Source organism: Neovison vison, chromosome 7 (assembly GCF_020171115.1).
Source record: "Neovison vison isolate M4711 chromosome 7, ASM_NN_V1, whole genome shotgun sequence".
Classification (NCBI taxonomy): Eukaryota; Metazoa; Chordata; class Mammalia; order Carnivora; family Mustelidae; genus Neogale; species Neogale vison.
The window spans coordinates 7,263,895-7,275,922 of record NC_058097.1 but is presented as its reverse complement, the minus strand read 5'-3'; the positions used below and the strand labels follow the sequence as shown (position 1 = coordinate 7,275,922).

Sequence of the window (12,028 nt, the reverse complement as noted above, 5' to 3'; positions counted from 1 at the left end):
AATGCGTTAATTCTTTCACTGAAGTTCAAAGTTATTTAGCACTTACTGTAGGTTAAAAGGAGGGGTAAGGGGATGGCAGAAGGAGGAGAAGGGAAAGGGATAATTCACAAAAAGGCATAAAAATTAAACCAAGCTACCTCCAAGGAATAATTAGAAGTGAAAATCAATAAGGAGAAAATGGCTCATATTCTCCTCATTGATTTTCTGTGCACAGTGAGTCAAACTTGACTGTTGGTTAGAAGTCAGTTTGGCTACTTCTTATTACTTTTTCAGCAGTTGCGTACTCCTGTCAGGGCCTTTCATGCTGGAGTCTTTCTTTGCTCTAATCACAGCTGTCAGCTATTGAACGAGTTTGACACCCTGACTCCAGAAACGAGGGGATTCACACTCCATGCATATGCAGTTCCTTCCTTCATTAAAGCTGATTGACATAACAGAGAGGGTGCATGGCCACTGATTTTTATAAGCAAAACAAATGACTACACAATCAAGTAAGAATATCCTCGATCAGAAACACCCTGAGAGCCCTAGCATCAGTCTTTATAAAATTCAGCCATTTTTATTACCAAAACTACCTATATTTTTACTACTTAAAATGCTAGATATAGGCAATCAGTCAAGAGCCAGATCCGTGCACACACACCAGACTCCTCCCCTACAACCTTAGCTGTCCACTCCATATAATGCTGGCTGGAGTTCCAGGTGTTGGTCAAAAGGAGGATTATTTAGCTCTTGTGATCAGGATTTTGGGGAGGCATAAAGTTTCTTGGAGGAAAAAGGACAGAATGACAGTGACCAGAATCTCCTCCCCCAACACCCAAAAAAAAAAAAAAAAAAAAGAAGAAGAAGAAGAAGTAGAAGAAAGCAAGCAAGCAGAACTAGAGCTTCTCACAGTATTGTCATGATGTCACAAAGTGACAGACTCTAAGCTGAAATGGACCGACTTCAAAACCAACAGGGAGCATCCCTGACGAGGGCCCAGCCAGATCCTAGCCGACATCCTTAGCACTAGGCACGCCTTGGCCGGCTGGAGGCTGCTTGCCGGAAGCGGAAGCGCAAACAGCATCAGCCGCGCAGGAAGTCCTCCCGGCGTGGTCTCAAGGGGATGAATCCCCGGCCTTTACCTTGCGTCTAGCCACCGGGGTTTGCCCTCTTCACACCCCAGGGCTTTGACTCCAGCCACCGCGTGTTCCTGCTGTGCTTCTCGCAAGGGTTTAGTCTCCACCTCCCAGGCCACAGAGACATTATCAACGCCCTTCAAAAGGTCAAGTGACTGCTGACCGTCCCCAGCGGACCTCTGTGTTTCCTCCATCAGTTCCTCAAACACCCGGTGACAGGCTCTTCTGCGGCCACCTGTAGCGCTACCACCTACGGCTCCTCAGCAACTCAGAACTGCTGACACATAATGACCCCCACCCGACCACCAAAAAAAAAAAAAAACACCCAAAAAACAAAAAAAAACCAAACAACAAACAAACCCTAATGGAGTAAACATACTGGTGAGCTGAAACTCTTCGAGGGAAGAGCAGTAAGGGGACATGACCACCTGATGACACACCACTTGATGTCGCTTACCCTACAGTTTGGGGGCGGGGGTTAAGGACATACAAACCGACAAACACCTGGACACGTATATATATGGTTGCACGATCCAATACTGCGATATATTTTAAGGGGTGAGGGGAGCCTGTCGGTGTGGGGCGGGAAACAGAGGACAGGGCGACAGGAAGGACGCTGTGCGTCGCGAGACCACTGAGCGTCGCGAGGCCGCTGACAGGGTCACCAAAGCTCGAAGGCGGCCCAAGCCCGGAGTCGGACGGACCCACCCCTGCTTATTGGCTCCAGAGCACGCGTCGCACTAGGACAGGGTTGCTTCGTGTGTCGCCTCTGGTCTGTCTCCTCAGCTAGTGTGTACTCAGGCCCGGAGCGCCCGGCACGTGGCGGGGTCAAGAAAACGTTCTTGCACGGGGAAGTGACTGTTACATGAAGGCGTACCTCAGGAAATGAATGACTGAATGGTCGAAGGAATGACCAGGCCTATGGCCGCGCCGCTCCTCGGGCCCACCGCCCCGCGGGCCTAGGTGCGCGCAGGTGAGCGCCCGAGAACCTCCGGCCTCAAGCTCTGCCTACGGCGGCCGGAAGGCGGCAAGACCACTTCAGGGCGGAAGAGCCGCCCCCTGCTGCCGCCGGACCTGCGTACGCGCAGGCGCGGGCCCCGACACTTCCGAGAGGTCACATCCTCCCCCCGTCTCCTAGCAACGGCTAGAAGCGTTGCTGACTTCCCGGGCAGCCGTGGTGCAGGACTGAGTGGAGTCTCGCCGTCCGCACGATGGTAAATCCGGAGACTCCGCCTGCGACCAGCCGCCCCAGGGGCGCCGACGTCGGGGGCCTCCCTCGCCCGGCCCCCGAGGCCGACCCTGGCCTGTCGGTCCCGGGGCCGCGGCGAGGGCTGGGAGCTCCAGAAGCTTCTTGGAGGGGGGGGCGGGGAGACCCCGGAGGAAGGAGAGGGCGACCTTGGAGGGGAGAAGACACGTAGATGCGAGGGAACTACCTTGAGGGATAGATACCTACCGAGTTGATTCCGGGGGCTGGAATTTGCGGGGTGTGGATGTCGAGAAAGAGAAGAGAGAGACTGAGGGGGATGAGAGATGTGAAGGGGGTGAGAGACCTCGACAGCGAGAAAGTTTCCAAAGGAAAAGGCGAGGTGGGGAGCAGAGAAGTCGGATCCCGGGAAGGAAGAAAGAGGAGACAGGGAGAGCAGCAGAATGGGGGGAGGGCGGCGACACTGAGAAAGAAAGGAAGATAAAAAGGAAGAGGAGGAGAGAGGAAAGAGAGAGAAAAGAAAGAAAGCGTTTTAAGACGAATGAAAGGGGATTGGAGATGGGGATTAAGAGATTGTATTACGGGGGTACAGAAATCACGAAAAAAAAAAAACAACTGGAAGAGGAGAGGGTAAGGCTGACAGCTAAGAGGCTTTTGGGAGCGAAGTAAAATAAATAAATAAATAAGGGGGGAGGGTCAGTGGTTGTAAGGAGCTGCGAACGTTGTCCTGAGGGCAGCAAAAATATATTTTGATCCCCTGTATAACTACTTCACTTTAGTGCAGTGTTTCCCAAAGTGATGTGCAAAATCTGCTTGCTACGTAAGACAGCTCAGAGGTACCAGCACAGCGAATCCCATCTGAGGAGGTTATTTCTCTTTCCCCATCTGCATCCGATAGACTATATCCAGGAGAAAGCCCCAACACGGTTAACCCCTTAATACCACTGTCATTTGGTAATTTCCATTTTTCATCTGAATATCCGAGTTCAGGCTCAGGCCTTGCCCTGGGGTGGAATTCAATAATACGTTCTCTCTTCATTTTGTTTGCCTTTATGGTTATTTCTGTTTATGACAAAGAGTAGCAGATTTCCATTTAGTAGTGGTAGTGATGTGTCGTTTCCTTGTAAAATGTGTTTAAGTTCTGAGTAGTGAGATAAAGAGCATTCTAGGTCAGCAATAGAGATGGTATTCATAATGGCAAAAAGTGAGAGTCCAGCACATGAAATTTAGAAAGTGCCTGCTGTAGTGGTGGAAAAGAGGACATAAGTGTCCCTGCCCACATCAGGTGCAAAAGAAAATTGTCTTTGGACTAAAGTAGCACAATGTTCATCTCTGTGTGATGTTGGAAGGAAAAAATAAATCACAAACCCTCATCAAGAAACTGCAGGATACTGTTTGAATTCAGAAAATCCAGTGATCACTCAGGAATAATATACAAGTTTGAAAAGGATTATTTGAGATTTTAGCATTGGTAGAGGGGAATAAAACTGGTACAATATAGTCTGTGCATAAGATTAATTCAGAAAGCTGAGTTAATTAAAGGGGTTCCAACACAATCATTCATGGCTGAATATTCAGCTTACACTGAGACCCAGACTGTTGTTACCAAGAGAATCCTGGAATCCGGGTTTACAGAATATCCTGAATTTAATTATCTGAACTCCCAAGGAGGTAACATTTAGGACATAAGAATCAGATTTCTCATGAAGAGATACTTTTAGCCAGAGGGAGGTAACCATATAGCTCTGTAGCTATTTAAAGGACTATAATACAGAAAAGGAATTTCTCATATGAATACAAAAAGATCAATGAGCAAAGCATGAGTGGGAGAATATTTCTGTCCAATTTAAAGAATTCTTTTCCAGAAAATAGAGACATTAAAAGTTGAGTGAACTCTTGTGAGGCAGTAAGCTCTCCATCCCTAGAAGAGTTTGGGCCAAGAGATGTGTCAGGGTTGTATGTAGGAGTCTTATATAGGCTTGGATATAGAACTTGAACATTTCAAAGCTCTCTTCCAGAGGTCTGAGATTATAGTATCCAGTACCTTAGGTTAAGGAGACTGGGGTGGGTGGGTGGAGGGAAGGGTAGATGTCTCTCTAAACATTAGTCATGTTAGGATTGGGGTTACCACAAAGACCCCCTTTGGTTAATTGCCTTCCCGATCTCTTCAGGCGGAGGTGGAGGAAACCCTAAAGAGGATCCAGAGCCATAAAGGGGTTATTGGAACTATGGTCGTAAATGCAGAAGGTAAATACATCACAGGATGCCTTTTTGACACGCACAGGCCAACTAAGGATCTGTTTATTGTACCAAGCCTAGGACAGACATCTTAGAATTTGAAACAAAAAGTATATTTTCTGTGTTTTAGTTATACCATTTACTTCTCAAACATCTATTATCTATTACATACCAAACACTCTGCTGAGCATTAAAGATACGAATATGAATAGGACATGTCTAAAAATATCTATATATTCCTAAGAAACACTACACATTGTCTAATTTTTAAAGCTTTGGTAACTCTCCTAATATTTCAGAAGTACCAATAAAACTGTTGTATTGCAGATAGGGAGAATATCGTTGCTGGCAGTTTTTATTTTAACAGTATAAAGTATATGGAGTTTCAGTCTTCACTTAAAATGAAATTGTTGCTTTACCATACTTAATAAAATCTTTGAGAATCAGTTTTACTCTCATGTATGGTAGAATCTGTGTGGATATAGCATAAAAAGGACCAATGCATTTCCACCTACAAAATCTGTAGACTTCCACCAGAAACTTGCTCTCATTCCACAGTCACTGTTAACAATCCACAGAGCATTTTCTCTGGCACTTTGCTACCTGCTCAGCTACAATGGCAACCTCTCAGAGGCTCCTGCTAGTTTCATTGCTAATTCAGGCTCTTGTGAGGGCAAGAAGTACCACAATTTCCCAGAGCATTTTTTGAAATAAGAGTAGCCACTTCACCTAATTCATGGTGCAACCATGAAATTGACACATTGCCATAGCACAGTGCTTGCAACAGAATCTCACAGCTCATGATTATTTTGGCACAAATCTATCAAATGTTTATTGAGCAACTGCAAACCACAGTCAAATTCAGACTTTGATCCCTCATCAACTAAAAATAGAATATAACCTACTTTATTGATAGTTGTGATTATTAAATGAAATAATACTACTCAGGGGCCTGGCACAATACCCAACACTTTATGGTATTATAATCAAGTAGTTCTGAGAATGTGGAAGTTTTTCATTGATTTGGACAGATAAAACATTCAATGCATATATAGATAAAACATTGACTGTGTTTTGCAAATGATAAAATAAAATTTAAAACACCACCAAAGGAATATAATAAACTTACCCAGCTTGAGTGATCAGGAGGGAAAGGATTTAAGATCAAGCCTCATAGGTAAGAAAGAGTTATGCCTAATATTTCCAGGAAGTGGTCCACCCTTGGTACATTGTTCTGGTTGAAATGATTTTAATTCCTGGCATGTTCAGAAACTCTGCACACCCCCTGAGAAAGGCCATCTGTGTGGCTTCAGAAAGGTGATGGACTCATTTCCCTCAGCTGTCGTAACAAGGTACCACACACTTGGTGGCTTACAACCTCAGAAAGTAATCACTGTTCTGGAGGCTAGGAGTCGAAACAAGGGTGTCAATAGGCTGTTCGAAGTCTCTACAGAATCCTTCCTCGCTGCTCTCTCAGCTTGTGGTTTCCGGTTTCTGGTTCTTGGCATACCTTGGCTTGTAGATGCATCAGTCCAGTCTCTGCCCCCATCCCCACATGGTGTCTACCTCTCTGTGTCTGTTTTCTCTCCATAGAAGGACCCCAGCCTTTGGATTTGGGCCCACCCTGATCTAGTATGACCTCATCTTATTACATCTGCAGAAGCCCTATTTCACATTCTAAGGTAGACTTGAATTTGGGGATGGAGAAACCATTCAACCCAGGACAACTCATCCAACAAGTTACATTGGATGATCTTGGTCAAAAGTGCATAATCCTGACAATATGCATCATGTGTCTGAAAATATCCATACCTTGTGATTTGTAATGTTACTCCTAGGAATTTATCCTAAGGAGTGAGGAAGAAAAGATACAAAGGATACTCACTGAGGCATCGTATACAATAGCAGTAAATAGACAAATAAATAAATCTAAGCAGCAGGGAAAATTTTAAATTGATTATGTAATATTTACTTGATGAACCATTACTCTGTTTAAAACGTTGAGGAATATTTAAAGTCATGGGAAACTAAATATTAGGTGGAAAAAAAGCAGGGAACAAAGTGGTAAGCCAAACACTTTCTAATCATAAATACAGCCAGTCACACATACACATTAAAAATACATATGGAAGAAAAGGCAGGGATGTGTTACAGTGATTATCTCTGAATGTTGGAATTACGATTGATTTTGGCTTTACTTTCCTGAAGTTTCTCAATATTTTTCATGTACAAAGGCAACAAAATATTATTTTTAAGACCTTTAACTTCATCTAATTAACCCCTACTAGGATAAGATTATGTTAGGATTCATGGCACTTTTCTGAAAGCCAAATTAACTTTTTCTCCCAAAAATATGAACGAGAGATTTATTTTTATGGTCAGATTATTAATAACCACAGCGTACGACAAGCATGTTTATTAATAGCATACAGTGTAAGTAGTGTGACCAGAATTAATGAAATACTCCATTTCAGCAGCCTACTCAACGTTAGATGGAAGTACCATTTATTACTGTGCAGCTTTGCTGCTTCCAGGACACCCATGAACCTTAATACTGAAAATATTTCACTAAGTTCATGTGTTCTTGTTTACTGCTTGTGGTTTTAGTGTCATTTGCAGCAAATCATTTTAACATATTTTCAGGTTTTATTCATGACTCGGTAGGCCTTCTACCAGGCTTATCCATCTGGATAGCCTCATATGATGTGTTAACCAGAGTCCTTTGGTTTCACCACTACTGAAACACAGGCTTCCTATCCGTGACAATAAAGTAGAATTATCAGTTTCACCCACTGCTGAGTGGTACAGGTTTTTATTAGAATAGATTCTTTGTTAACGTTGGTTTCTCATTTCTAAAACTATTCATTGTTTACAATATTGCAGCACTGATCATTGAATTAGATACTGGTGAATATATATATTTGTTTCTCAGACACAACTATTATATATTCTTATGTATAGATAAGCCTGATCTCTGTAGGTTCTTAATTTTAAATGTTCTTGACATTTCTAACAATCCATCATTTGAATTTCACTAGATTTTATCAGCCATCCAGCCAATTCCTTATATTTTTGAAATACAATCAACCAAAATACAAAGACTACCCGCTTACTGGGATCAGAGAGAGTCCTAGTTTAAAGTACTGCCATAAATACAGCAATATCAAATTCATATTCTTTGTTCTGGAAGTTCCATCATAGGGATTTATCCTACCCATAGACACATGTGAAATGGCATGCACACAGACATTTCCTATAGCCTTGCTTATAAAAGTCAAAGACTGGGAGCAGCCCAAATGCCTGTCAGGAGGATTTATTAGTTACGTGTTCACAAGGCAGCCATTCAACAATCATGTTCTGCAGTCGCTAACCTGAGTGGCCCAGCCTTATGTATACTGAATGGAATAATTTTCCAAGTCTTAAAAATGAAAAAAAAAAAAGTACAGAATAGAGAACAATACAATTATGGAAGGAAGAATACAAACACCAACGTAGTTGAACATACTTAGAATGTCTCTGCAAGGTTACCAAAGAAACTGGGAGCAGTGGCTACTTCTCAGAAGGAGATGTAGGTGAATTTCCTACCATGGGCTAAAACTGGTTCTTAACAAATTATTTTTTAATTACCTCACATGGTACCAAACAAGAACTTAATAAATATTTGTTGATTGATTTTTTTCAAGTGGTCAGTAGTGGAGATGAACAACTCCAAGAGTTTCCACAGCGTGCACTTATTATTCAGAAAGGCTAGCTGTTTTATTTATTGACTTGGATCATGAATAGACTAACTAAATAAGCCTGAGGTCTGGATGCATAATCTTGTCATCTACATTTTAAATAATTTATTCTGGTTGTATTTCTTGTTTTGACATTGAGCAATGCAGACTTTGTAGGTAGTCACTCTTCAGGAAGCAAAATAAAACTAGTCCACAGGAGGGGCTCTCAAAAGCTGGAGGGCTTGCTACATTTCAGCCTGCCGCTTGTTGAAGACACAGGCCTTGCGATGTTTCACCAGCTGGGAAAGATAGAACTGACTTTGGGGTACAGTGGCTGACAAATAATTATACAGAAGTGAACAACTTTGATAAAAGCTTTATTTATTGAAAAGTTTCTCCTGTAAATACTGTCCTCATCTTGTTTGGGAATACGCCATTCCAAAGGTAATGGTTTTCTTAAAAGAGAAAAAAGCAAGTAGTCTGTTTCATGGTCAGAATGGAGGTTCTCCAAGAATATGAAAAACTGGTAAAATCCTTAGTTTGTAATACTGTTGCACACCTGAAGTCCCCTCTTGTGTAACATTTTCTGGAATTGCATTCTCTGAGGGAAATCCCAGAGCTATGTTCGCCTCTTTCATTGCTTGGCCTTAATTCAGTTACTTGTGGAATCTGAGCAACCCCAAACTCACCTTCTATGGCCCCCTAAATTAGAGGCACGTTGGCAAAACAAATCCTTGAGGTTTCCTGGCTGTCCGGTAGTTCTCAAAATCATCTGAAGACCCTCTGAGATTAGACACAACATATGCAAAGTCCCTAGTACACCGCCGGTTAAAAAATAAGCCCTGAGCACCAAGAGACCTGAATTGAGCTAGATTGATTTGAACGGAATTGAATTATACTTGCATATTTGTCTGGCTAGATTTTCCCAGTTAAATTAATAGGTCCGGATTTAAATGCGCATAATGGAACAATAGAGCACACAAGCAGCTAAATCTAATAATGCTTAAACCAAGAATGAGCGCAAACCAAGAGTGCCCAGCAAAACCACAGTCCCTTTGCTGCTGTGGCCTCTACGATAAGCTTTAAGGTGTAAAAAGTATTGTATGAGGAGGTACAAAGGAAAGTTTAAAATCCCTTTTTGATACACTCTTCAACATGGGCTGCAGTATCCCTTTCTATTTCTGGCCCTAGGGAAGGAAACAAGCAGCAGGTCATAGGCCAAGCATTTCGAAGCAAAATGACTGTAGATCAGCTGCTTGGAGGGGCATTTTGTAGAGTAATATGTTATGTATGGTTCTGAAATAATTCACAGCTTCCAAAAACGTTCACGCACAAAAAATCTCATCACACCATTAGCTACAACAACAACCATCACAACAAAAACAGTTCCCAACAATCTAACAATGGGGGATTGGTTATATTATGTTTACAAAATAGTGTACAGCCACTAAAAATAATTTGATGACATTATCCCTGATAAGAAGAGCTTATCAGGGATAATGCTATCATTTAAATGAAGAAAAAAAGAAATAGTCAAATTTCTGATCATTACCAACTGTATCTTAAAACCCATGTAAAGACAAAAAAGATTGGCAGGGAGTAAGCTAGAATTGTTACCAGTGAATAGTATCAGCCATAACTCTTTCTTCCACTTTAGAATCACCAGTATTTTCCAGTGTTTCCACTGTGCACGTCTTCCTTTTATAATAAAAAAATGTTAGGGGCGCCTGGGTGGCTCAGTGGGTTAAGCCGCTGCCTTCGGCTCAGGTCATGATCTCAGAGTCCTGGGATCGAGTCCCGCATCGGGCTCTCTGCTCAGCAGGGAGCCTGCTTCCCCCTCTCTCTCTCTGCCTGCCTCTCTGCCTACTTGTGATTTCTCTCTGTCAAATAAATAAATAAAATCTTTAAAAAAAAAAAAATGTTAACCCAAAAGTGAATCCCGTAACAGGTATTCCTATCCGAACAACGTTGGACAACTCGACGACGGTTCAATATGCAGGTCTTCTTCACCAGCTGACGATGAAAGCCAGGAGTACCGTCCGTGACATTGATCCCCAGAATGACCTCACTTTTCTTAGGATCAGATCAAAGAAACACGAAATCATGGTAGCCCCAGGTAATGTGGCACTTTGTTTCACATTTGAAACATCTTTCTGCTTTACTGGATAGAAGCTTTGTTTCAAAGAACTGGAAGTATAGATTTTAACATGCAGTATTGGCCCATAATGTTCTTCAATTACCAAATGAAGATGTTTGAATCTGAAAAATCCAACCTGGAAATTTTGTGCAATTAGTGACAAATTTAGTCTTGGAAGAAGACATTTTGCCCATTTGCATTTATTATCAATAATCACAATATCTAGGAGATGTAGGTCCTACATTAGGTCAACGTAGGACACCGAGATTTTCTGGAGAGTGGAGAAATGTCTCCTGTCCAGGAAGTAAAGTAGGGAGTGGATCCAAGAAAGGCCTGTAGGGTCTCAAACCTTCCCTGGGAGAGAACTCACTCACCTGGCCTATAGACAGATGGCAGCCATAGAAATTTTCCTTCCCCAAAGGAATTACATGCACAGTATTAGCCAATGTCTGTGTAAAACAGGACTCATGCTCCAAAATCTAGTCTAGAACAAACTTCTCTATAGAACATCTATAAAATCAGAATGACCCACAAACTGAAGCTTTTCCTCCACCTGTGTTCTCACCCTGGCTGCACATTAAAAGCAGTTGGGGATCTTTACAAAAATTCGTGATACCTGAGGCCTCAACCCAGGTCAGTGAAATCAGGACATATGGAACCAGGCCCCAGGTCACCATAGCTTTTGAAAGCTGGACAGGTGATTTCGATGTGCAACGAGGATGGGAAACCAGAAAGTCCAAGTGATGTTTTGAAGAGAAAAGCAGATGAGCTGAATTATTCATTTATTAAATTTAATTTTTGGGGGGGGGATTAATTTTGTCCGCCTCTCTCCACAGATAAGGAATATCTTTTGATTGTCATTCAGAATCCGTGCGAATAACCCTGCTGTGGCCCAGCCTGTCCTGTGACCCCAGACTAAAAATGCTTTACTCTTTATTACTAAGATTATATTCCAATCTAACTGACCTTTTGGACATTGTTTTCTATTTTTACATTTAAGCTACTGTGCACGTCTCATTTAGTCCCTTTCAAATGTATTATAAAGTTGTGATTTAGCTATGTAATAAATGAATTCTGGTATGTGGGTCTCTTTTTCTTTCTATGACACAAAACTGAAGAATATGCTCGTGAGAAGACAGGCTTCCTTGCGGCAGTCTTTGAAGTCTAGAGATACACCAAAAAGCAGCGGGGATGCATCCTTTTGTGCATTTCCTTAGCCTGTCGGGGAGATCCCAGGGAACACAGCAGGAGCGACCAGGGAAGCAGGAAGTCCTGACCCTCCCGGGGTGCAAGATGCTTTCCCAGGTTAAACAAAGGAAGTAAAAAAGTCAGAGGCATGGGTCTGGGCAGGGTCAGCCCCACAGGTGAGCGCCTCCTCCTACCTGCTCCAGACTCCTCAGAACACATGGGACACTACATCAAAAACTAATGATGTACTGAACGGTGACTAACATAACATAATAAAATTTTTTTTTTTAAATTTAAAAAAAAAACAAAAAAACAGCCTGCAGAACCAGCAGCATGTCCCGGGCCAGGTGCATGCTTAGAGAGCTGACCACAGAACTCCAGAGGGTGTATTTTTACTAGGCATTTCAAACATTCAGAAAATAATGAA

General features: G+C 42.4%; 1 protein-coding gene across 1 annotated transcript; it reads left to right on the top strand.

Annotated features, from left to right (window-relative positions):
• Positions 1-2,255: 2,255 nt before the first annotated feature.
• On the top strand, positions 2,256-11,493 carry DYNLRB2 (dynein light chain roadblock-type 2). Its single transcript, XM_044260374.1, has 4 exons — positions 2,256-2,332; positions 4,494-4,569; positions 10,225-10,392; positions 11,250-11,493. The coding sequence occupies exons 1-4, from the start codon at positions 2,330-2,332 to the stop codon at positions 11,291-11,293; spliced, it is 291 nt and encodes a 96-aa protein (XP_044116309.1). The 5' UTR covers positions 2,256-2,329; the 3' UTR covers positions 11,294-11,493.
• The last annotated feature ends 535 nt before the right edge of the window (positions 11,494-12,028 follow it).